At 38.9% G+C, this 27,699-nt stretch overlaps 1 protein-coding gene across 4 annotated transcripts in view; it reads left to right on the top strand.

The window, feature by feature from the left end:
* The window catches only part of Tmem135 (transmembrane protein 135), a 214,153-nt gene that overhangs the window by 115,422 nt on the left and 71,032 nt on the right, over positions 1–27,699 (top strand). For 3 of the 4 annotated variants that reach the window (XM_050127240.1, XM_050127241.1, XM_050127237.1), the window contains exon 5: positions 3,416–3,481. The exons of the other annotated variant lie outside the window; for it this stretch is intronic. In XM_050127240.1, the coding sequence (XP_049983197.1) occupies positions 3,416–3,481 (66 nt within the window). The remainder of the gene's footprint in view (positions 1–3,415; positions 3,482–27,699) is intronic. 4 annotated transcript variants of the gene reach the window in all.

Genomic DNA, 27,699 nt, shown 5'->3' with positions numbered 1-27,699 from the left:
GCTATTACTTTTGTAATTTTGAGAGACCCATTAAGAACATCTAATAATGGTGGGGTTGAGAGTTCTTCAAGTCATTCATCCTACAGAAAAAATGATAAAAGCTCAAGTATTAGAAACAATTGGGAAACTAGTCAAAGACCCGTAGGGACTTGCCCCTTCCAAAATAGCTCCTGACTCTTCATTTTGTTCAGTTATTCATGACAAATTACTAAATGGAATTATTTGTAGTAATTTACACAAGATAATGTTTAAATTTAACTATTAAACTATAAAACATTAAAAAGGAAATTTTGAAAATATATAACCCAAGATTTAAATAACATGTGGACAATATTGTTAAACTTTTCCGTTGTTATTTTTGTTCATCTCTTACTGTGCCTGATTTAGAAAATGTACATTTCCATAAAAATTTATGAAAACATTTTATGTCTTTATTATATGGCATGACACTATGTAATTTCAGCTCTCCTCTGGGGACTTGGGACATATCCCACCCTCTGGATGGAGACTGCCCTATGGACTAGGAGAAACAATAGAATTTCATGGATAAAGAAAATCCTCAGACACCACTACTGCCGTTGTTCACTATGCATTTCTATAGATGTTTTTGACACACTCACATGCACACACAGGCAAACGTACAGTCTTGGACTTAGAATTTATTACATCTTGGTTTTATGAGACTTGGGGCGCTTATCTAACATTGGTCTTTAAAAGCAGTCTTTCCTGCTAATGTTTTTAAACAGGAATTTGTAGCCACACACCCCACACACTCACATAGGAAATGTTAAAGAATGCATAATATTAATCATCTTAGGCGGAATGAAAGCCCTAGGAGTGAGACATTTTTGAGATGTTTGTTATGAGATAGTTCTATCCCAGCCTTTCCCCTCCCACACGTGTTAGCACTTGCTTAGGTGTAAGTCATTTAAAACCCTTCAGGAGAGGTCAAAAGTCACACACCCCAGTGCTTTCCAGTAGAAACAAGGGTGGCACAGAGTCCTGAAGACGGGGGTGGGAAGAGCTGGTAAATCAGACCAGGGAAAGAGAAGGAATGCCTCCCTCAAATCATCACTCCCTAGATAGCTCCCCCTTCATCTGTGGTCTGAGACATAAAAGTACTTTGATCTGGTTTTAAGAAACTAGTGTTTACTTTATCTCAAGTGATTGCTTCTACATCCGCCTTTCCCTGCTTCCTCTCTGAAAGTCACCTTACTGAACTGGGTCTGACTTTAATGAAACTGGAAGGTGTATGACACACTATGTCATGCCTGTCACTGAGAGGAGGATAAAGCAAGCATGGCAGTGGTGACCACTTTGCAAGTGGATGTTTCAGCTAGTTTGATGTGCCGCAGGAAAATCTCTCTGTGCACTTATTGATGTGTACTTTAGATTAGGTGAGTAAGTCAGACTGTGCTTCATTTTCAAAACTTAGCAGACTGTCCTAAAAATATTTGATTTTTTCAATTTTTCCATGACCATGCTTGAACATCAGTTTCTTGGTCTCCCAGCTCTATGCGTGTGTTGGCTTGTGCATAGAAACCCTAAGGATTTAAACAGTGTCAGGACAAAAATGTTTTTGTTTACAGTTTGCATTCTATATACTTTATCAGTTAAGTCCGATTGAGGGTCTTACCCATTTCCCCATATACCCCTGTGTAGACTTGTTTTGCCTTGACCACTTCTAAACTGTCTGCCTTTTTATTGTTGTAATCTAGATTTATTACAACAAAGAAGCATGTTTTCCAGTCTTTGTTGGACTTTATTCCTCTGGCCACCTCTCTTTCATCTCCTTGTTTTTCCTTTGTATGTATTACATGCTGTCCTTCCTGTCTTAAAGGAGACATGCCCCTCCTGTTTGTTTGTTTGTTTGTTTTTCCATTCTCACAAGATTATTCTATTAATTCAGAGAGGAAAGAGGAGCAAGTGGATTGGATAAAGCAGAGTCCTGGGGGAGAAAGGGGGGAGCATTGTTTATAGCTGTACTATACTGTGTATACTTGTAACCCCATCCTCTGTAGGTTCATTCTTGCCCATTCTCCCCTCCGTCCCTCTGTTCTTCCTTCCTTTATGGCTACCAATTCCTACCTGACCACTAAAAACTCAAGATGTGTATCTTAAAAAATACTGTGGCCATTTCCCCCTCTTTCTCATCTATGACTTTCTAGCGCTAACTCAGTGTCTTTCCTTTCCTTTTTGGTCAAACATTTTATCACGGATAGCATTCCACAGTTTTGTTCCCATGCACAGCAAAGAAGTTAAATTATTAAATAATTGTCATTGCTTTGAAAATTTCTCACCGATGATAAGATCACTTATTTGAGAGTTAAATGATTGCACAGGATTTAAATGAATAGGAAGCTGCATCTTTCCTGCAGGGACACCTCCGGGCAGGTTTTCATAAGCTCATATACTTTGCTATCTTTATCATTGTTTTGGCTTTTTGAGACTCTTGACTCGGCCTTCTGAGCGTTGACATTGTAGATATTCACCATCATGCACGTTTGCTCTTTTTGATTCAGTTGTGAATATTATGGGCTTTGCACTAATAGAGGATAGGAATTTAGTTATGGGCTTTGTACTAATAGAGGATAGGAATTTGGTTAAGATGTTCACATCATAGTAAAACACAAATTGTGCTTCAAATAGTATTTAATGTTTATGAGATTCTATTTAGACTTACTTTGTAACTATTTATAACTGAGCCAGTCTACAGTTTTTCTCCCCTTACCTCTAGTTAGAAACTTTCATATGAGTCTTAGGCTTTTTCTGTAAAATAAAGTTATTTGAATTTTGTAGAGACTGAATCTCTAGACCACTTTGGATAGTATTAATGCATTAATGTTAAGTCTTCCAAACCAGGAAACAGGAGATGGTTTTGTATTTATTTGTGTCTTAAGTTTTCTTCCAGCAGTGTTTTGTTGTTTATGTAGATACTTTGTTTTTCTTTGTAAATGAAATTGTTTTCTTAATGTCCTGTTATGAATTTTGCTAGCTTGTAGACATCAGTGACTGGGGTGTTATCTCTGACATTTCTAAATCACTGTACTTCCCCTTTGTATTTTAGAGCAGATAATTGGTTTGAACGAATTTATTGGAAAATGACGTTCAGAATAACCAGCAACCTCTAAATTGAAAGCAAATGTTGAATTTTTCTAAGGTTAAACTTCCCAGAAGGACCCAGCATGTCAATAGCTTTTAGATACACTTCCCATGAGCTCTTTAAAGTTAGAAGCCTTAGAAGCCTGAAAACTGCTTTCTGGGGATCATTTGAAACTTGTCATTCTTTTTGTGTCTTAAAGTTTTTCTTGAAGATATTAGGTGTGTGATAGTGTTGGCATTTTACAGTTTTCATATATACGGTTGTGTATACATCATAAATTTAGTTATTTATAATTTTTTTGTGTATTCACAGGCCACAGAAACACTATTTAGAATGGGTGTTGCAAGAGGAACCATCACAACATTAAGAAACGGAGAAGTAAGATGAGAATCTTGATATAGTTATTACTTGTTAATTAATGGTTTGAAGTGTCTGCAGCATCTACCATGATAATATTGTGATGCTTTGTGTAACAGGGCAATACTTGATGGACATAACATTGACTGTACTTAGGGTGCACCTCCATTGACAGCTATACTTATTGGAACCAGAGCTGAGGTTGGAAATGAGTCATTGAGTCATTTATCTCTGGTTCCTAACTTCTTTTACTTCAAGAGAAAAATGACAGCTCTTCAGTAATAACTTGCACATAGACATTTCAGTGAAAAAAATCCTTTGGCATTTATGCTTCCTTTTTATTTCCTAGGATAAAGTTGAAAGTAATCTTTTTTCCACTGGCAGAAAGAAAGTGGGAAGGGAGAAGACGGTTTGTTTCATCTTACTGAGTTAGCTCAGTTAGCTTGTAGGACATACGTTTTGATGTTCCTAAATGTCCTTGTCATGTAAAAATATTTTGTCTCCTGGAATAAATTTCCACTCAAAAATCATTAGCAGCCTAATGGCTACCTTGTCTTTAGCTTAATTTCCTTCCTCGCTTAGACATGTTTAGGTTGCAGGTAAATGAAATATTTTGTTGCTATGATTTTTTTGTGTTCTGCTGGCAAATGCTTCATAATGATGAAATAAAATGTTTCCTATTGTGGAATTAAGTCCTTTGTTATTTGGTTTAACACTTGTAATTGACTAACCTCAGTTTTTAACAATGGAGTTGTCTGACAGGGTTAATTGATGTTGTATACCTGTATGAATATAATTTGGATTGGCTTGTATATTTGCTGGTTAGTCAAAACTATGATATCATTTAAAAAGCAATGTATTTCAAAATATTTAATTGTGTATTGACAAATCACTGTATCAATTTATCTCCCATATCCACAATGAATTTATGTAGTGCTGTTTGATAAATGAAAATTTATCTGCCTAGAAAGCCTGACCCTGCAATTCAGATTTTATTAATTGCTGTATACTTACTCAACTTTTGCACTTTATTTCCTGTTTTATCGGAAGGGCAGGGCTTTGTAAGCAGTCATTTGAGTGTGTCAGTTCATACTGGCTACATGGCCTTACTGAAGGGGCAGGAACTGATTTGCTTCATTTCCAGCCATTCTTCCCTTCGTACTGGGAGCACTGCGCATGGCCAACCTGGACTAGCATTGGACCAAGTGCTGAAGCACTCTGGCCTTCTGTTCTTAAAGCCAGTAAGATCCACTTTGTTTCTTGTATGTAGGAGCTCTGATAATGAAGTGTGTCTTTTAATGTATAAAAGACCTTTTGAGCAGGGGAATGCTACCATATGTTTCCAGAGCTCCATGGTAACCCTATATGGGAGAGATTATATCGGTGATATTACAGATACATGGAGGCTTAGTGAAGCTAGGTGTTTTGCTTCGGATCAAATAGCAAGGAAGAAGGATTGGAACCACACAGTCTTTAAAACCCATTCTTTGTCCCATATAATTTGCTTTGTGCAAATAAGAGCTTATACTCACTAGTGGTCCTATTTGAATATTAAAAATTGTATTATTTCTAAAACTTTTTAAAATATTAAAAATCATTACTTTTCCTGTGTATAGAAAAAGATATGGCTTAACATAAATAGAAAATAATGTATTTACTCCTTCCATATGTGTTAGCTCATTGAATTATGCAACTGTAGTGAATTCTTTGTAAAGTCTGTAGTAGCTTCTTGATTTAATTTTATAACTTATAAATTGGATCATTTTTTTGAGCAGCCTTTTACCAATGTGCTGTCTATTTGAATGGTGGAGTTTGTTCGCATTAGTAAGTAGTTATGAGCTGAAAAAATGAAACTTTTAGTAATTCTTCCTGTATTCTGCCATCTAGTTGTGTTTGTTAGATGAAAAGCATACTCTGTTAAAGATGGTTACATTCTTAGATTTATATATTTTAAAATACCTGTTTTATAATGAGATAAAAATAAAGCAGGGATTGGTATTTTAGGATTATTTTTAAAATCTTTAAAGCTTTATGCATTTATTGTGTGTGTCTGGGTGCATGCAGTATGCTGCAGCAAACATGTATGCGTGGAACATGCGAATGACAGAGACCAACTTTGTGGAGTTTGTTCTTTCTCGGGACTGAGCTCAGGTGATCAGGCTTGCACAGGAAGTGCCTTTACTTACTGAACCATCTGGTCAGCCTGTGTGATCACCAGTCCTACCTGTGCGATAGAGTCACTGTGAAGTTAAGAAATTGTAAGGTTGGGCTAGTCTAGTATATACATCTTACTTTTAAATGCTGACTCATTTCAAAGCATAACTGTTTCTCTGAAACATCTTGAGATATCTTTCATTTTTTTATTTTTTGAACTTAATAAAGTTTGAGTAAGATAATATAATAAAATACAAAGTATATTTTAAAGCTTTACTGAATAAACTAGAACACAGCGGCATGATTTGTTGCTGTTTTCACAAGTGTTTGTGGAGTTTGTCTCATTTTCATTTCCTGTGGCTGTGATAAATGCCCTGGCAAGAGCAACATCAGCGAGAAAGGATTTCTTTGGCTTCTGATTCCAGATTCTGGTCCATTGTTGCCTAGAAGTTAAAAGCAGCAGGGAGAGTGGCTAATTAATAATTCATTAATTAATACATTAATACATTCAGCTCCCTCTTCCCCTTTCATTTTGTGTGCTGCACAGCCCGTGACATGGTGCTGCCCACTTAATTAATCCATTTAAGAAAATCCCCAGATGTGCCCACAGGTCAACCTATTCTAGACAGTCCTTCTTGAGGCTTCCTTCTCAGGTGATTTCAGATCCTATCATGTAAATTATTCAAGACAAGCATCACAGTGCTGTAAGGTGTGAGTTATTCTGCACGACTTACTAGTCTTTTGTGATTTTCTAGGAGCCTGATTTTAATAACAGATTTAGCAGTTTTGCTCCTTCCTCAGCCATCAAACAATTTAAAGACAGCACAACATACAGTATCCAGATTCTGTGTATTTTCCATCTTTACATGGCTTTATTTTAAACTATATTTTTTTCTTTTTCTTTTTAATTTTTGGTTTTCTGAAACAGGGTTTCTCTGTGGATCTTTGGCTGCTCTGGAACTCATTCTGTAGCCCAGGATGTCCTTGAACTCACAGAGATCCACCTGCCTCTTCCTCCCAGGTGCTGGGATTAAACTGTGCTACCACACATAAACATTCTCTTTTTAAGGACTTTTTATCTTTTCTCTCCCAAGCCTACATATATTTTTAAACACATTGCAAACTATTTAGAGGTTTTTCTTTTTCATCTGAACCTATCTTTATTGTATATCTCTCTTTTTCTGACCACCTGAGTCTTTAATTTGCTAAAGAGATATGGCTAGGATAAAGCTGTGGCTTTAACAGCTGGATACACCCCATTCCTTAGCTTTCTGAGAGTCTAGCTTCATGGGGGAGGTACTGGCCAGAGCCATGTTTATTGCCACAATTCTATGGAGTTTCAAGGTCTCTGCCATCTCCCAAGAAGCATGATGTTGGCTTTTCATCATCACCATTTAAGTGTTTGGTTGTGGGATCTCTTAAAAGAGCTGCAGGGTTTTTGCAGCTAAAGCTGAGTCAGGAAGCCTCTCTTAAATGAGACACAGTTGCCTCTAACAACCAGAGCCTGCCTGAAAATGCTGGTACCAAGAAGCTGTGCTTAACTCTGTTCTTTTGTGTTTAGAATTCCTTCCCTAATTCTCTCAGGTTTTAAATGGATTTAGCTGTCCACGTTGGCGCCATTTGTTGACAGAAGTTTCTATCCTGCCCAGTCCCACAGTCTTTTAGTCCCAAATAAACCCATAGAGGTCTACATTAATTATAAACTGATTGGCCTCTTAGCTAAGGATTCTTAATAACTCTTATAACTTACATTAGCCTGTAATTTTTGTCTGTGTTAGCCATGTACCTTTTATCAGCGAGACATTTTCATCTTGCTTCCTCTGTGTCTGGATGACAACTGCAAACTGATTGTTTTCTCTTCCCAGAATTCTCCTGTTCTCTTTGTCCTTCCTACACTTTCTGCTTGGTCGCCCCACCTATACTTCCTGCCTTGCTACTGGCCAATCAGCGTTTTATTAAAATACAACTGATAAATCTTTACAGGGTACAAGATTATTGTCCCACAGTGAAAAACAGTGGACATGGCTGAGCAAGTATCTCCATAGTAGGATACTGAATCTTTTGGGTATGTGCCAAGGAGTGGTATAGCTGGGAGAAATGGCAAATCTATTTTTAGCTGTTGGAGAATTCTCCTCATTGATTTCCGTAGTGGCTGCACCAGTTCCCATTCTCGCTAGCAGTGGATGAGGGCTTCCCCTTCCCTGCCATCCTCTGCAGTTCCTGTTCTCTCTAGCAGTGGATGAGGGCTCACCTTCCCTTCCATATCCTCTCTAGCATTTGTTATCAGTAGTTTTCTTTTCTCCTTTTCTTTTTTCAGTTTTTTTTTTTTTTTTTTGATACGGGGTTCCTCTGTGTAGCTTTGGAGTGTTAGTTGTTTTCTTAATCTTAGCCATTATGACTGGTGTAAGATAAAACCTCAAAAGTCAAAAGAAGTAACCTAGTGTTAGTATTGCAGACGGGGCCGGCTTTGAGGTTTGATGGCAGAAGAATGCCAGTAACTGGAAGCAGTTATTTATTGTAGAGCATCTCAGGCAAATGCAGCCTGTGGCACTGCACTAACACCTAGCGTCTCCTCTCCTTTCTTATCCAGAACAATCACTGTGTGATCTTGTAAGGTACTTGGTGCTCTTAAATTACAAATAAATGCAACAGCTTAATGCTTCTAGGATTCTCTATAGTCTACTAGTTGACCCTGTAATTTGTCACATAGAACCTTTCTACTCAGTGTCCTCTGTGGATAAAGCTGTGAGAAATTGGATCACGTGTATGTAAGGCACTGATCCATTGCAGTGCGTAGCTGCTTTTCTAAATTCTAGTATGATCGCCAGGGATGAACTAAACATGTTAGACTTGTCCTATGCTAAATCATCATCATTTTCTTTTAATCACGTGGAGGTCTTGCGGTCAGTTTTCACAGTATGTAAGTAGAGTTGGTAGTGCCAGAGTTTAAGGGATTTGATCCTTTACTCTGCTCCCTTTTGAATGGTCAGCTACTTCTTTGAAAGTTATTTTGTTTGGGTTGGTATATACCGTGGCACATGCAATATGTGTTCAGTTACAAACTTCCTATAGTTACTCAACCAAAACATATCTTCGTTTTTATACAAGTAATAAACACCTCAGGAAGTGCTTGTCAGGAAGTGCTTGTCGGAAGGAAATCGGGCATGTGAGGAACACTGTGCACAAAAGAGGGTAAAGTTACTGCTTGTTGAGTACCCGGTTCTTCTGGTGACTGCAAACGGTTGGTCAAAGGTCCCATTGAGGTGGGAGACTTCTGTGCAGGCCATTGATTGATCCAACAAAGAAAACTGGATAGCCAGTTTTGTAATAAAATCTTTGATTGGTGTTTGTGTGTGTGTGTAAATGTTTATGTAAAACAAGAATAAAGTATTAAGATATTATACATATATCCACTATGTGAAAATATTCTCTTCCTTAATTTTATTATTTTCTTCTCATGTGACTGTATCTTCCAAGGAAAGAAAATAAAACCAAGAATTCTGACCTTTTTTAATGTTTCCAAATGACTTATTCATGGTAGGTCTTCTTTTTTTTCATGCTGATTTCCAAATTACTTTTTGATGATCATTATAATAATTTATTAGCCTTTTTCCAAATAAGGTTATATTTTGTGACAGGATCCAAAGAAGGACAGTTGAAAAAAGCATAGGTCGTGGTCTTGGTACTTTTCATAATGAACAAGAGATACTATGCAGAGAATTCCCAAATGTCTTTCTGTAGTTTACTGGGAATAACTAAGTCCTGATTACAGACCAGAAGTCTGAGGTCAGTGGAGTCTGCTGGGTCATCACGTCTGGGTGATGGAGTGTTAGAGGAGGCCTCAGTGAGTGTGTGGATTTCTAGCTAGTTATGTAGAAAGCAAAACAAGTCTCGTCACCAATCTGCATGGGATATAGACAGTGAATGCCTTCCCTTGGTGACTTGTCTAACGTATGTGCTGATTCTTTCTTTACTTCTCCAAACAATATTATATTTGGTAAGTGGTTAGAATTTCACAGTTTTACCACCCCTGCCAGACAGTGTATGGTGCCTGTCAGAATTATGTCAAACACTGAATTTCAGATCTTGAATTTTCTTGTTGTCAGAGATTTTATTTTTTCATTTGATCTACTATAAATAACTCATAGCTCACCAAGTTATATTCAGCGACTTCTTGTCTTACTTTAAATGCATAGAGTTTATTTAGAAAACTCTAATAATTAGTTCAGAGAACTACACGATGGGACACAGTTGGCAAAGAGAAGGTATTTAAAATCTGTGTGCGTGTGCTTTGGTATACGGAAGTAATGCTCCCTGCCCCCAGTTCTCCACATTTGACTGGGTTCTCTGGGACTCCCGGGCTCCAGTGACCTTGCTGCTTCTGGCTGTCTGAGTAAGCTGAAGCTGTATGTGTGCCAGATACCCCACTCATCCTTCCCTTATAAAATACCCCCATTTGCTAATTAAACCAAACGGTGTTTTTGATTTAAACTTAAAAGTAAATGTCTTACACTTTTTTCCTTAACCAAAACAGTATCTGACCATTATCAAATAGTTAGGTTTTATTGCTCAGAAACTGGACGGATTCTTAAGATAACATCAGCTTGTTTTGATCCTAATACCAGCTTTAGGCCAGGAGACTAATTATTTCCACTCGGGTAAGGCTAGTCCCAGTTACTTCCCCCTAGCCAGCCACCCTAAACCTAAAGTTGAATACATGTATGAGTAAGTATGGTTGTATACATTAAAGCATGCAGGTCTTGTTTTAAGATTTAGTTATTTGGGCATACAGAGGAAAGTTTCCTTTGTACACTTTGTAAAAAGAGATAATTTTGCACCTAATATTAGTATGAGTTCAACAGTAGTAATTGAACTTTTTGACTTATAGAAATACATGTTTATCTAGATAGGATTTTTACAATTTTGTGTGCGTATGTTTATAAATTGATTCTTACCTCTGTCTTCAGTAGGTGAAGTCATATGCAGTGGCAAGTCGTGTGTGATATGGTCCAGGGGAGGCAGGTCAGAAAAGTGATGTGGATTTAGTGGTAAAGAGGTCCTCTTGATTTCAGACAGAAAGCTTTACAGACTTCCCATGACTTAGATGTATATGCGATCAATGCTTCTGGGAAAGACTGTTTAGGAAGCTTGAATTGGTGAAGCAATGTTAAAAAGGCTTGGATTGGTGACTGACTCTTGACTCTATCACAGTAGCTGGAAGTTAGGTTATAGTTGACTGGGAGATCATGAGAGTGGGTGGATGAGCAGACATTGGGCAGGCTCTTCTGGGAGGCAACCTCAGGAAGAGAATGAAAGGTGGGTAGCAAAAGAGGAAGCTTGGGTTAAAAATCAAACAAAGTCCCAAATAGAATGTTCCCCTTTTTCTTTGTTTATTACTTGACATGATATACCCACAATTTCTGAATATAAATTTCCCAAATATATGTGTGTTTGTGGTTTTAATTTATATATATTTGTCTCAGTGAGGGTTTCTGTTGCTGTGAAGATACAACATGACCACGGCAACTCTTATATAGTGAAACACTTAATTGGAGTTCAGAGGTTTAGTCCCTTATCAACAGGGTGAGAAACATGGTCACAGACACGGTACTACAGAAGGAGCTACATCTTGATCTGCAGGCAGCAGAAGTGAATGCCACAGGAGGCCTTGCTTGAGCATCTGAGACCTCAAAACCTGTCCCCACAGAGACACACTTCCTCCATCAAGGTCACACTTCTGAATAGTGCCACGCTCTATAAGCCAAGCATTCAGGCATATAAGTTTCTGCGGGCTATTTCGATTCAAACAATCATATATGCTTATGTGCACTGGTATCTCTGATATAGCTGATGGGCCTGGTAAGAGCATCAGATGTCTGAATATGGCAAGGACAATCCCAGTTAGTCTTGAAGTTCTTGAGATTTACATGGATGTGCAGGACTTTGTTTAAGCCCAGACTTTTCTATGTCAAACCCCTTTACCATTGTTTTTGCTACTTCTTTTTCCTAAATATAAATGTGGGCATAGTCCATTCTGCATGTGTGAAGTTGGTGACCTCATTTAACAGTGCTAGCTTCTGCGTATGTAACGGAATATTCTTGTAGTAAAACTTCATTTACTGTTATTTTTCACTGAGTATAAGCATGAGCATGTATTGAATACCTGTTGCTCACGGTGAGATTATAGAAAGATGAAATTTGATGAGCACAACTTTTTAAATACGTTGTGTAATATTGGAAACGTGATTAGATTTTAAATGGATTATTAGTTATAATACTATAGAAATTACCTTCTTTGAAGATGTGCAATTTAATGATTCTTCAATTTTAGTATAGTTTTTTGAGAATTTAATAATACAATGTATTTCAATCATATTTACCCCAAACTTCCCCTAACTCCTAACAGATATACTTCCCAGCTCCCCACCCCTTCTTACCTTTGTATCTTCTTTATTTTATAACCCATTGAGTTACCCATATATGTATGGGTATTGGGGCCGGCCATTCAGTGGAGTATGGTCAGCCTACCCGGGACAATACTGTTAAAGAAAGCTGACTCTCCCTATTCTGTCAATAGCTCCCCAGTTAGGGGTAGAGGTCTGTGAGCCCTTCCCATTGCATGCCAGCGCTGACTGGCTTTGTCTTGTGCATCATCTTGGCTAGGTTATGAGTTCAAAAGAGCTACTATCATGTCTGGAAGGCACTCTTTTATGCTGGTCATCTTTAGCTTTTGACTCTTAGAATCTTTCGGTCTCTTCCTCTTTGGTCCTTGGTCTTGGGGGTGGGTAGAGTGATACAGATGTCCCACTGTGCCTGAGCACTGCAAGCACACTTCTTTTCTGCATTTTGTCCAGTCAGTCCTGAGTTTCTGCATTAGTCACTACCTACTACGTAAAGAAAATTCTCTGATGAGGTCTGGAAGTTGTGTACTCTCCATATACATTTAGAGGACTGTTTTCTCTGCCCATTAAGTAAAATAACATTAGCAGATTCAATCCTAGGGCCTAGGAGCTTCCCAGCTAGGTCTTCTGAGTGACCCTCACAAAGAAGGTGTGTGTGCTGTAGGCATGCGCAGCAGCACTCAGTGCTGCAGGTGTGTCTCGTGCCTGGGGTATGTAGTGCTGTGTCACTGTGGTTAGAGCGTCTCCCAGTGGCTGAAGATGCTCGGCCTTTAGTGCTTGGCCATGCCTGTGCTTTGTGAAGTGCCCATCACAGTTTGTTTATTGACCCCTTCTTAGATTTATCCACTTCAGTTGTAAGAGGCAATTTTGAGTTTTTATTTCAGCACAAGACATTAAAAGTAAGCAAGGGATTTGAAATTTTTTCGTATTTTCTAAATAGCGATTTTTGAAAGAGTTCTAAAACTTGACAAAGGTTTTATTTCTTAAATTCTTATGCATTATATTTTAATGTCATTGTCAAGAAATTTTTACCTACTGCAAGATTACAGCATTCTTTTTTCCTCCTAAACATTTTTATCTTGTTTTCCATTTAGGCTGTGACCCATTTGGAGTTTAATTTTGGATGTTCGAAGCAAAAGTGCAAGCTCACTGTTAGCACCGTTGCTATTTATTGCTACTGCTGGGACTCCAGTGCACGAGCTCCCCAGCTTTACTAAGAGCGCTGGTTAAGTACCCTGCTCGCTCCCCACTCACTGTCTTGTGCTGTTGTGAAGAAGCAATTGACTGCAATTGTCAGGGTTCATTTCTGGAGCCCTTGTGGTTGTGATCTGTAAGGTAGAGTGAGCACAATGCTTCTCTGTCCTCCGGATTACAGCTAAAATCCCCGGACAGCACACAGAAAGTGACTGTTTGAAGCCCTGAAGACTCAATAGTAGTGGCAGGATTAGGAGGGACATCAAAGCTGGAGGGCCACTAATGCTGGTGAATTTCTGCCCCACCCTCATTTAACTCTCCGCTTTGACTCCGCGTGGCCCCTTTTCTTGTTCTGCACAATGGACAGAGAAATAAAGTGTGCAAGAGAAATCCTCTCTGTGTTCACAGCCAGAAGACTGGAAAGGATGGCCCCTCAGGAGTTGTGTTCACAGCCAGAGAACTGGAAAAGATGGCCCCTTGGGAGGTGCCTGGATGGGGAATTACTGATCCATCTTTGTTTTGTATTTTGGGGCTTTGTTTTTTTCTCTTTTCATGGAACCCTGGGGGACCCTAATCTTCAGCCTATTCTTCTGTAATGATGGTCCTAGTGGCAATACAAGAATCAAAAATTCTGAAATATATAATTCTCTTGCTGACAAGGGAGATTGGACGAAGGGAGTTTTATAACTCGGAAGGCGCTGGAAGAAGATTATTCTGTTCCTTGGTTCCTTCTTTTCTCTTCCTGGGAAGCTGAGGAGGGAAATGCAGTTTCCGGAAGCACATGAGAATGTGAGGAGACCGAATACAACATCTGCAGACAGAGTCAGGACGGGACTGGGGGACAAACTATGGGAAAAATTCTAGAGAGAAGGAGGTAGAATAAAAAGATGTCTTAAATCAGTCTGTAAGGTACCAGACTCATCCCTGAGCTGAGCACGCATGGCTGTATTGAACACCACTGCATAGGGCTGGGGAATGAACTGACATTAAATCATAATCTCTAAGCATAGTTTGTGCCATTTTCTTTGAACTTAATAGAGGTGATTGACTACGGCAACAGTAACTACAACATTAAGAACAAAAGCAGTAGTGAACCAGTTCTTAATGTTCTTCAACAGGACTAGTAGTGTAAAAACCCAGTAGCCGAAGTCTCCAGGATGGAGACTAACATAATTTGACATGGTAGTGACCAGGAAGATCATACATTGTTGCACAGATTAGACCAATTGGCACATGCTATCCCTGTGAAGACCTTCATGTTAGAATCATAAGACAGGGTCCTTACATGGTGTTTATAATTCTGCCATGAAGCCAGGTAGCTCTCTGAGGTGACTGGGAGACTAGAGTTCTCAGAAAGTGTAAGAACCACAAAGAAACTTTATAATTAAGAAGCAGAATCACTTATTGAAGTGACTAGGAGCTGAGCATGTGAGTCCAGTGTTGGCCTGGGGATGCCAGGAGCGAGTGCAGGGAAAGGTGAGTGGAAACTGTCATCTGGACAGTAGGGGGAAGACTGAGTGAGGCCTGCGGCTCAGAGGGAAGACGGCTGCACAGAAGTATTTGGAGAAATAGTGGCTGAAAACTCCCAACTTTGCTGAAAGCCATGCAGTTACAGATCCACAAAACTCAGTGAACCTCACAAGAATTAATGTCCTGAGAGTTCATTTATATGGCACTCTGCAAAACAGGAACTGTTAGTGTGGCAAGCAGGCCATGCGTGTCAGAGACAAGATGGGGAAGAGTTGGTCACAAAAGATAGCCAAGGAGCTGGGCCCGAGGGAACTGTTACTGAGACTGATAGGGTGGACATGGCTGCTTGCACGTGTAAATCCATCAGAAGTATACAGCACACAGTGCATTCACCTGTTAATAAAGTAAAAACTTGAAAAAATGAAATATTTAAAAGTATCAGCAAAGATGTTTGGGACACTTGGCTCTTAAACATCTGAGCACAATTAAGGAGATTATTTTTATATAGTTCCTTTAAGGAAAACGGTCATATGGTTTATCTCTCATTTTTTTCCCTCCATCCTCCTCCTCCTCCTCCTCCTCCTCCTCCTCCTCCTCCTCCTCCTCCTCCTCCTCCTCCTCCTCCTTTTTTTCCCTTGAGACAACTGTTTCTTTATATTGGCCTGGTTGGTAACTCTTGGTCTCAAGGGGGTCTCCTGTCTGTTTTTTGACTATCTTGAACTACTGATGTCTACCTACACCTCACTCTGTATTTCTAGGGATGTTATAATGTTGTTTCTTTCAAATCAGGGTGATACATCTAAGAGAGATGTACAGAGTCTTCCAGAAGGCACCATAACAAGCCTTGGCATTCTTAGGTGAGTGTTAGAAAGGGTCTAGGAAACATTCACCAAAAATAGAAATTTAGAATGGAAAGTTTCGTACGTTATGAATGCTAGTTGGATGTCTTCTTTGATCTCTCTCCACCTTGGATTTGGAGGCAGTATTTTGCATTTGAAGCCAGAGCTCACTCCCCTTTTCTAGTCTACCTATCCATCCTGCTTCAAGGATCCCTTGATTTGTCTCCTGAGATCTTGTATTTACAGGTAGGGTGCTGAAGCCACTGTGCACTTAAGTTGATGGTGGGGAATCCCTAGGCTTGGGCCTCAGAAAATGACACACTGAGCCATCTCCTCAGCCTCCTGCTTCTCAGTAACAGTAGGTGGAAGCAGTGTTGCCTTCATGCTGTTGCTTTAACTGTTGAAGAGGAAAAGAAGAAACTGCTGTGCTCTCTTGTTTGTGTATTTGTTGTTTGCTGCCCCTGTGCTGTTGGGCCCCTTCTGTATAGTGCAAGTTTGGGAATGTAAGCTGTAGTAGTTGTGGGTGCCTGCTAAGATGCAGTGATTTAAGTCATAGAATCTCGAGTTCAGTACAAATTGTAGAAGGTGAGAAACAGTGTTTGTGAGCAGGAATTCGAGTCTGTGAAGGTCTCCAACACCCTAGACATGGCACCTATTTCTATTGCTTTTCTTATTTTGTAACGTTTGATTATGAAAAGTTTCTTTTATGTTAATATAGTGGGGACACCTTCTGTTCACGACTTATTATTTCACTTAGTGGAAGATCATAATTGCTTAGGGAGTAGGTTTTCATTGAACATTATTGTAATTTTAAACTAGCTCTCAGATGGAAGCAAATGGTAACGATGAATGACTCATGGCTTCCTGTCATAGATTTCACTTCATATTATACTGTTTCATTGTATTCACACTTTGTTAAACATTTTAAACGTTACTTTTCTTTGTCAAATAGAACACTGGCCTATAGATTGTAAATAAAATTGGCATTTGTCCTTGCTTTATCATTTGGTGGAAAATTTCTTCCATCAAAATTTTTATGTTGCTTTTATTAGACTTTAGTTATTCTCAGTTCTATAAAATGTGCTTCTGTAGAGTTGAGGCTAAAGGAGGACAGCAAGAGAAAGCTATTAAGTAGAGTGGAAAACTCTAGATTGTATCTGACCTGGAGTTGTCTTATTTTTTTCAGCTGATAAAATTCACTAATCATTGAGATTGTGGATGCCTAGTAGGTCTACACTGACGCAAAGGGCAGGTGGAATGTAACTCGTAATGATTTTTAATCCCTCCACCAATTTAAAACGTCTTTGCTTTCGTATATTAATTGTACAAGTGAGTGGTTTTCGGATTGCATTATGCCATGTATATAATGTGCCTTACCGTATTGACCTATATTACCCTTTCTGGTTTCCCTCCCCCTTGGACCAATTCTGTCTCTTTGCACTTACTTCTTTAAAAACAAAAATCTAGATTCTACCTGAGTGAGAAAATGTGATATTTGACTGAGTAAAGTGTTTTTTTTTTTTTTTTTTTTTTTTTTTTTAAAGAAAAGCCCTAACAGTCAACTAATATGACAAAATGGAATGTTTTGACAGGTTGATTTTTTTAGATGTTGGAACATAGTTTATTAGGACTGAAATTTGTGGAGAATACATTGTATAGTAGTAACACTTTACAAATTCTGAGTTTAATTGGAACCATTTTTGTTTTAAGAGCATTTCTAATTAAAACATTGTATATCTTTCAAATATTATCTAATCTTTTATATTCAGACAGCATTGCATGTTGTAGTAATTTTGCTCTTGAGAAGTTATTTTAGGAAATAGAGATCTTTTCTGGTATGCTTGTTTTCCAGTCATTTGTGATCCAGTGAATTTACCAGAATCTTTTGAGTATTTACATGACCTCACATACATGCTCTACGAAGAGGATGTTTAGATCCCTTTGCATGTGTTACCTGAACGTTCAGGTTGTTCAATGAAGATTTCCGAGTTCATGTTGCTTTGTGTAAAATGCACAATAAGGAATTACCATGCGCCTTTGTTTGAGGACATGGTTTTCCAGTTAAAATTCCATAAAAGATAGAGTCCCTTGCTACTTTATATTGTTGAAAGAGTAATAAGTTGAATAGTGAGTTTTAGACTACTATTTATACCACCTGTTACACACAGTTTCTAGTGCTGGGAATATTATTAAAAGGACAGAAACGAATTAAAAGGAGAAAACGAATGGTCTTCAAATATATTTTGTAGTGTCAGTCAGTTGTTCCTCTTATAGCATGTGTGTTTTCGTGTGTGTGTGTGCACGTGTGTGCGTGCGTGCCCTCTTGCACGCTGTTGGTACAAACCGCCAGGAATCAGGCTCTCCAGTGGTGAGAAGTTGCATAGGAAGAGCAGAGTTGAGAAGTAAAGAAGAGGAAAGCAGCCTCTGGGACCAGGAGGCCTTGCGTAATGATGGCTTATGCCGAGCAGGTTGATTAAGGAACACAGCACTATATACACTATATATTTGCAGGGAGAAAATGGCTAAGGTCAGTGTGCAGCTAAGTCAGACCATGCAACAAGAGCATGGCATACCTTAGACAAAGCTGCCCGTGGACTGAGAACCACAGCCCAGCGGGAACAGCTGGGACCCCAGAAGCCACAACCTTGAATCCTGAGGAGCACTTGCTTTAGCCCAGAGCAGCCTGGCTAAGTTTGTTCCTGGGCAAGGAGACAGAGCTAAAGTTCTCTTTGTCCCTTTGTCAGAGCCTATGAGGAAGTCTTGGGTCAATCGGGCTCTCCACATATTATATATGGGAAATCATTGTATTTTCCGTGTTTATTACTTTTTGTGTTAAAACTTGGGATGCTGAAGCTATTAAGCAAGCATTAGCTTTTCAGGCGTTGATGTGCTCAAGCTGTGGCTAATGAAATACATGGACGGTCAACATGTCAATATCCTTCCTGCTAAATTAACATTTTAGGTGCTATTTTCTTCTTTTGAAAGTTATGTCAGTTAATTTTTATTATTGGATATTTTATATTTATAAACTATGGAAGAGGATGGTTATCCCAAATTCCTAATAATCTAGCTTTAATTATCATCTTATTGCCAGTGTTTTGTCCGTATTCCCAGCCATCTTCCTAGGATGTCTCCTCAGTAATTTTGAAGAAATTTGCATCACGCAAAACAATATGTCATTAAATGACGAGGACGCTCCTGTTTAAACATTTCTCACATAAAGCTTTCCCTGACTAGTGGTGGTGGTTAGCCATAGTGCTGTGTGCCTGGCATGCCTGTGGCATGGGTTCAGTTCTTAGCACCAAAGAACAAACCAACCAAAACCCTAAACAGACAAACAGAAACCACCTATAAAACCAAAGGAACACCCCATAAAGCCACAAAACCCTCTTTCAGCAATATCACCGCTATGCTTTTGTTTCTCCCTCTTTCTTTATAGTTTGTTAAAATCAGAATCCAAACAAGGGCCTACTTTCCAGGTGGTTAAACACATCTTAAAAGTCTCACTTTCATTGCTTAGCTTCCCCTCCCTTCATCTCTTTAGCTTAGTAGGAATTAATTTCTTGAAGAAATGAGACTATAAAGTTTCTCACATTCTTATTTTGCTGATCCCTATGGTATTTGTTGTTTTTTTTTTATTTTTTTTTTTTTGTGTGTGTGTGTGTGTGTGTGTGTGTGTGTGTGTGCACGCACATGCACGCGTTTCCTCAAAGTCAATAATAGATGGAGTGGCTTGATTAAATCCAGGTGTGAGGTGTTGGTTTTTTTTTCTCTATTAATAGTTGGTTTGTTTGCGTCTCTGTTGAGTTACATAACATGTAGTTAACTTTGTAGGTCTTGTTAGCAGTGGCTAATGACCATTCCTGTCAAGACATTTCTTCGTCATGAAAAATAGAGGTTACTTTTATTGTTTCTTTTCAGTTAGAACACTTGTGGAAAGGGAATCATTTTTCATTTGCCTTTCATATGGAAATACAGGAGGATACACTCTAAATTTTTCTCCCTTGTTTACCAGTCCTGGAAATGATGAGAGACTTTGTTAAACCCTTCACATCTCTTCCAAGTTGTTCTACAGCTTCATTCGCAGTTGGATAATGAGATTTTACAGTGTTCTTATGAAGTTGTAGGTTGGAGCATTCTTTGTCTTCAATCTTTTGTGATTCTTCTTGATCATTAGTTGGGCTTTCCTGGCCAAAGGATGCCTCTGTGAGTTAGGTTCTAAAGCCTTGTGATATGATCCTAGCTACCTTCTTGTAATCAAGGTGTTCTGAGTTCATCTGGGGACTTACGCTGTCATATGCCACTTTTTAGATGTGAGAAGTAATAGAAAGTTGTTGCATACAACAAGAGGATAATTAAGTTAAGAAGCAGTGTTTACACATGATGCATTGAAAAAATATATCTAATTCTGTATAACAGTATGACTACTGTAATTTTTTAATTTATGGTTAAATAGGTTTTAGCCAAAATAATAGTTTTTCTAGATGTTTGTTTATTTAGCTAAGCCAGACCTAGTGGTGCAGGCCTGCAGTAACTGCTGCTTTGGAGGATGAGGCAGTTTGATTGCAAGTTCATTGCCAACCTAGTTACATACAGAGTCGGTTCAGAGTCAGCCCGGGCAGATTTGACCCCTTTCACATAGAATACACACCCCAATGCTCTGCAGAGAGAGCTCAGTGGAGGAGTTCTTCCTTAGCACGCATGGAGTCCTAGGCTTACTTCCTAGTACTGCGGGAAAAGAAGAGAATAAATTATTCTCTTGGGTTCTTGAACCTTTTCAGACTTTCAGATTTGAAATAGTGCTGACTTTGCGTGGTTTGTATCTCCTAGGAAGATAAGTCAAATCAAGTAAGCGTTGGTTCATAAAACTTCTATGCTTTATCTCATGCAGACAGCTCTTAGCTACAACATATGCCAGAGGTTATATAGGGGAGCTTCACAGAATCGCTCTGAAGTAAACAGTAATAGATCACCAGGGTGAGCAGTGCAGAGTATGTATTCTAAGTCCAGCCGGGCTCTGGTTAATGCGCTCGCTTGAGCAGAAATCAGGGCTTGGGGAGTTGTTGTGGTCTGCCATGACGCTCTGTGCTTGCATGGGAATTCTTACTGCCAGTTCTAACCCGTCCTGCAGAACTCACTGTAGCACGCTTGCCCCCACCCCTATGCTTGGGAGAATCTTGAGGTCCTTAACAGTTACTATCCCAGCTTCTTAACGACCTTGGCTTTGAGCTCTATTAGATTGTGGTTTGTTACGAGTGTAGTAAGACTGACCAAATCCTCTGTACGTGTGTGCTTGTGCGTGCCTTCATTTCATGTTGAATTTGCTTTGCGCTTAGAGTATTTTGTGTTGATCCTTTTGATAATATTTACAATTTTAGATTTCAAAGATTGTAACATTTTTTTTTTCAGAAAGACTACAAAACTGTTTTGAAAAATACCTGCCACCAAAATGTCTGTCTGTTTCAGCAACTTCTTTTTATGATCTAAAAGGCCAATCATATTCCTCAACCCCTTTTCACCTAGGTAACAAATGTGACCTTCCTTTCTGAGGTGTTTTTGATTTAGTTTCCTTCATCTTATCTCGATTTCTTTTAATGTCTTTCATTGTTGAAATTACTGAAACTGGCTACTTGACGAAGTTTCAGAGCGCATGGAAATTTGTTAGGTGATAAACGTTCCCTCCCTTTGTTTCTGCTCTCATCCTCACCCTGTAGACTAAACCACTGTTGATGATGTGAGCATGTATTCATCTGAACTGGCTTTCCTTCTTCACACATATGCATATGTTTATGTCCCTACAAAAAATGTCGGTTTTAATAATTATTAAAATGAGCCCAGAGTCTTCATAATACAATTTTTTTTCATATGAAATGAATCAGGAATGCCTTTCCAGGTACTCTGTTTGCCAATTTAACCTATTCTTTGTAGGTACAGTGTTAATAGTATTTGTGACTTGTATTCTGTAGTACAGACACACCATAATTTATCTGTTCATTCTGTTATGGTGAACACTTGGGTTATCTGAAATATTTTATTTTCCCAATAATGTTAAAATTAAAACTCTTGTACATTTACTCATAGGTACTTTTGTATATTCTTAGGCGGAATAGATTTCCGGAGGAAGAACTGCTGGGTCAGAGGCTGTGGATACTTCTTTAAAAACTGATACGGCAAATTGCCATTCTAAAGCTACGACTAACAGCATGTCATCATTCTTTTATTCATTCCTTTATCATCACTAGTACTTTTGATTCTTTTAGTAGTTTGAAAATGCTGTTTTTCTCCATTTTCTTTCAAGTTTTTTTTTTTTTGGTTTTCTGAATTGTATTTCTGATTTGTGACATGGCAAAACATTCAGAAAATAAAAGTTATCATTGCTAATTCTGCTGCAAAAAAATGTGAACATGTAACCGTGATAAAATCCCTTGATAGTGAGGAGCCTTCTGTCTGTTACTTCAGGATTTATTTTTGTTCTTATGTACTTTTAACCTGACACATACATGCAAAGTATGAAAATTAGTCCACATTTGCTAGACCAGAGAACTTTATGATTTATGTTGTTTGTGATTTTTGGAGGATTAATTTTATAATGGTGATAAAGTAAGAAATGCATAACTTATCTTCAGAATTTGATCAAGTGTAACAGACTAGCTGTCTTTTCATATAAAAACATTTGTGGTCCTATTTGAGGGTTGTTTAAGGGAGAGAGGTGATGCGCTCTCTAGGGCAGGGTGTACATCTTCCACTGTTTCTTCTTCACAGTCTGCAGTTGTCGCTACAATGAGTTTGGTACAGTCTGCTTTTCATCAAATATGAGTATCAGGCATTCAGAGTTACTTTGTATAAATTCAGCAGTCATGTGTTTAAAATTTTAAATGTAAAGAAATGACATTTCAATTCATTGTGTTTCGTGTAAATATTGATAGTGTTCTTGGAAATTTGGTGATTATTTTGTGAAATATTTTGTCATCAGTTGCAAGTCTTTCCCAACCGGTTAGTAGCTTGCTGCTCTTTGGATTTGAAGTATTCTGTTGAAATAGGAGCGGCAGGGCTGCGTCCCCGGCACCCGGCCGCCCGCATGGCTAGCTTATACCCAGAAATAATTACACGGAAACTGTATTCTTTCAAACACTGCCTGGCCCGGCTAGGTCCAGTTTCTTATTGGCTAGCTCTTACATATTGTTCTAACCCATTTCTAATATTCTGTGTAGCCCATGAGCTGGCTTACCAGAGAGGATCTTAACCTGCATCTGTCTGGAGTGGGAGCATCATGGCGACTCCTCCTCTAACCTTCTTTCTCCCAGAATTCTCTTCTGTATACTCCGCCTACCTAATTTTCTATCCAATAAAATGGGCCAAGGCAGTTTCTTTATTAGTAAGAAATCATTCCCACATCATTTCCCCTTTTTCCGTTTAAACAAAAAAGAAAGGCTTTAACTTTAGCATAGTAAAATTACATATAACAAAACAGTTATCAAGTAAGAATTACAGTTACAATATTTATATCTATTTTATCTCTTATCATAACTAAGGAAAACTATAACTATTTATTCTTCAACTCCATCAAAGACTCCAGAAGGATATAATATTATCTAAGTAAACAAGAAATAAGAAAACTCTAGAAATGACAGAGACATCTCGCTGCCTGGACAGTCACCCAAAGTTCCTCTGTACCGTTGGGGCATCCATCTTCGGCCTACAGGCCCATGGTATCCAGATACATTTCCATGAAGCAGGAAATTTTAAAGACAGTTCAGTCACTTTCTGCTGTGTTCTGTAGAATGTCTTGTAGACTCTTTCATGAATCAGGAACCCCGAAAGACCATCTCACCTTTAGGCAAGTTCAGCAGTCCTCTCTCTGAGGGTTCTCTGTGTCCAGTTTATGCAACAGTCCAGGCAAGAGCAGTTTCTTGCCCAAATGACTATCCAACTCCATAAGGATCCTCTTCGATGCCCATCTTCCTCTTGAAGTAGCTGGTGCTGCCAGGAGCAGACGTGTCTCCTTGTCATGAAAAGTCCTAAGTTATTAAAATATTTTAAATGCCATATTCTGCAGTCTTTGAAAGATATGAAGAATGCCTATCTAATTGAAATATATCTCTATATATCTAGAAAATCTAACTAACATGACTACAAGCTTAACTATTAGCAATGATTATCCATTAACAACCTATATTTCCTAATTATACATTACATTTTAAGTGAACTACATAATCACAATACCTTAATCAAGTTCAAAAATACATATACATATAACAAAATTGACCTTAAAATCCATACCAATGCAAATTATTCATATCTATATCATATCCCCCTTTAAATGTAAAAGAACATTTATAAACAATATTTGGGAACATGGGCGTAGTTTTTTCTCTCCAAACTGCTTCCTGCTGAATGGGGGCACTGTTAATCAGATCATTTAGGGTGTAACCTGTGTGTCAGGTTCATCTCGGTTGGCAGTTGAGTGAAGTAATTTTTTGAGGGTGTTCACAGCAACCTTTCAGGAGGGCGTGGTCTATCATACCATACCGGGATAGATGCAATCCATAGGGTCACATCCTCTGTGGAAACAAAAGAAGACCCTCTCCAAAGCATCATATCCTTAGATCCAAATTTTGAAGTCAAGATACCTTTAGAACATATGTGCAGGTTCAGCTTAGCAGCCCATATAATAAAATGTCTCTTTGTACTTAGCTCCTTCACAGTCAAAAATTTTAAAGAAAACACAATGTACATAATCCAGACTCTCTGTGAATTTTTCATTTTTACGTGGCTTATTTTTCTTTATTTCTCTTAATCTATAACTATCTGTACTTCTGTACTCTGTCTCTTTAAAGACTTTACCCTTTTTCTTTTTAAGACATTAACTTTATTCTTTATATTCTCTTTTTTTCCCCAAGCCTACGTACATTCATCCAACGGTGTCTGAATCTGTTTTACTGTGAATCTGTATTTTTTTTTTTATTATCCAGGAGCATTTCTTAAAATGTTAAGCATTTCTTAAAAACTTAAGTTGCACCATGTATAGGTAATACGGTACTGCCTGTGTCCTGCCCAGTCTAAACCTTAACTGCACGGTTTTAAGGTAATTACGGTAGTTCCTGCCTGAGATCAGCACAGTTCAGCAAGGAGCAGCCGCTCCTGCCTCAGAGTCATTTGGTGCTTTTGAGCTGAGCACAGTTACAGGCAAACAGCAGTTTACATTGGAGCCGCAATCAGCAATTTAATTTTGAGACTGAGTGTGCAGCACAGAAACTCTTTTTATCCAAGTTACAGCCAAATCTGACACGCAGAGCACTGCGCAGTCTGAAAACGCGTCTCTGTATGGCAGCAGGAATCCGCCATGCTCTTCCGCCTGCCTAAGCCTGATTCCGCCATCTGCCCAGGTGTAGGCAGGGAACGCTGAGCCATCGGCAGGTCTCAGAGCAATCTCCTCCGATCCCAAGTGGGAACAGAAACATCCAGTCCCATAAAAGCCTTGAAATGCTTTAAAGCCAGAGTTCACGCTGGCAGCACAGCACCAGGAAGCCGCGCTTTAAAATGACGCAGCTTTTTTTCTCTGCTGCTGTTGCTGAATCAGGAATCTCTCTACAGCACGCCACCAACAAAACAGCAAAAATCTGTGTTAAACTCTCTCTCCCTTATTTTTAAGCCTTCTCAGGTTTTTAAGTGGATTTAGCCCATCACGTCTGGGCGCCATCTGTTGAAATAGGAGCGGCAGGGCTGCGTCCCCGGCACCCGGCCGCCCACATGGCTAGTTTATACCCAGAAATAATTACACGGAAACTGTATTCTTTCAAACACTGCCTGGCCCGGCTAGGTCCAGTTTCTTATTGGCTAGCTCTTACATATTGTTCTAACCCATTTCTAATATTCTGTGTAGCCCACGAGCTGGCTTACCAGGGAGGATCTTAACCTGCGTCTGTCTGGAGTGGGAGCATCATGGCGACTCCTCCACCAAGCCTCCTTCTCCCAGCAGTATTCAGTATTTTAAATACTGTTATTTCTCATTACTGCTTACAGTATGCTCAGGAAATGCACAGCAATCCTATGTGCTTTCTTGGTGCTCTGATCTCAGGTCCCCATCCTAGCTTAGTGGGCCCCTTACCCAGGAGGTGTGTCTCTAGCCCCAGGTCACTTTATGTAGGTTTACAGTGTGAGAGAGCACCTTTGAATCTCAGGCTAGGTTATTAGGATGGAGTCATATCAACTGTTTTAAGCAGTCATTTCCAAAGACTAAGTGACTAGTAGATAAGTAGATAGAAAGTCACCATTTCCTCTTGAAATTCTATTGCACAGAGCTGGGAACCGCTAGTATAATAACTTTGGATATAGTGAGAAGTGTGTTACAAAAACTTGGTATGTTTTTGTTTCATAACCTTGTCAGATAGGCCCAAAGTGGATTTATTCCTCAGATTCTTTCATGCTTGTTTGGAGATATCTGTACACTTCAAAACTCTCCGTACTTCCTCCCTGATAAACATGATCTCCATCTTTGTGAATTCTGTCGCTGCTGAATCCCAGTGTATCCTAGGCTCTGTCTGTGAAGATGTTATAGACTGTGCCATGGAAAATAGAAAGTTGTAGGGCAGACTGATGGGGAAGGGAGAGGTGAAAGAATGGACTTTAGGAAGAATGAAGTAAACTTTCTCTTATTTGTTTGGTGGTGATTTAGTAGTTTGAAAATTTGCTATTTAAAAACTACATAGAATCCCTTTGAGTCAGGAGGAGGAGGAAAAGAAGAAGGAGGAGGAGGAGGAGGATAGCGTTAACATTAAGGAGAGTCAGGGTGCTAATGAGGTTGGAGACCAAACTATTCGCCAAGGCTGCAATCAAGGCTTGATTGGAGTTGATTTTGGCTTCCAAAAAGCCTTCTTCTGGTAGTTAACAGAAAGCTCTTCTTTTCTAGCTGTTGTAGAAGGACTTTTTTTTTCCTACAGTCTTACACTGGCCATAGATTTGTTGTAAAATGCCAGCCAGTGATTCTCTCAGTGATTCTGCTAGTCTTGCTGGCCAGCTTGCTCTTGTCTTGTGAGCCTGGAATCCCAGCAGGCTGACATGCCCACCTGTCATGTGTTGCCTTCTGGGGATCTGAACTCCTTCAGCCCCTACAGAGGCTTGCCCTGGAAGTGCTCTAGCACCTGAGTGGTCTCAGCCCCATGCAGACTCTTACATAAATATTTTGGTTTTCGGTTTCCATTGTTTGTCATTTCTTAGTGAAATACGATAGTGCATGATTAAGACTGGGTGATAAACCACAGTGCTAGAACATGTCTCATGTGTGAGTCTAATACATGCTCAATACTGGACAGCTGTAGACAGACTTGAGTTAAGAAACATTTAGAAGTTATTAGGAATGCCTTAGAGAATTTTTCTTTATAGTTTTTCTGAATGAAGGTATGGATGGTTAAATAGTCTGGCCTTTATTAATTTATGTTAATTTTCTTTTTAATTGATAACAGGTTTTTCTTAGATACCCCCACTCCTATGTGTACATCTGCATGCACGTGTGCAAATGAGATTTTGGTCTTTGAGAAGGGTCTCATGTAGATCAGGCTGACCTAGGATTTGTTATGTATCTGAGGATGGCCTTAACTCTTTGAGTTTTGGGTTATTCCTGTTCAGCACCATGCCTGGCTTCTGGTCTTCTTATCTTTCCATCTTAATGGTTTTACTTGCTCTTAGGACAGGAACCAATACCCTGGAGGGGTCAAGTATATATTAAGGAGTTTGTGTGTGTGTGTGTGTGTGTGTGTTTAATAAAGTTGTTACAATAGGTTTTTCTTATTTCACAGAATGAAAAAGGACCTTGTGGTTTTACATTGAAAGAAACATTATTCTTGTTTTGGAAGTTAAAAAAAAGTTAAATGTAGACCTTTGTTGAGTGAAGCCGTGGGAAAGCAGCCATTTCTTGCACATATTCTTAAAATCAACACAGTCCTGCCAGAAGACAGCTGGCACCTGTGGCTCCCCCAGCAGATACGGTCCCTGCTTGCTGCAGTCTGAGGTGACTTGGTCCAGATGACTGTATGTTGTGCTGCAGAGTTAACGTCTCATATCCTTTAGCGTGAAATACTTCTGTGCTTTTTCCTACTGTGTAGATGAGATCATTGCCACTATATTTTTTTAAAAAAAAATATTCTTTATTTTTTGAGAATTTCATGTGAGTACTGTGTTTACA

The sequence above is a fragment of the Alexandromys fortis genome, unplaced genomic scaffold, assembly GCF_014885135.2.
Source record: "Alexandromys fortis isolate MF-2015 unplaced genomic scaffold, M_Fortis_MF-2015_v1.1 scaffold_272, whole genome shotgun sequence".
Classification (NCBI taxonomy): Eukaryota; Metazoa; Chordata; class Mammalia; order Rodentia; family Cricetidae; genus Alexandromys; species Alexandromys fortis.
This window is presented reverse-complemented; position numbering and strand designations above follow the sequence as displayed.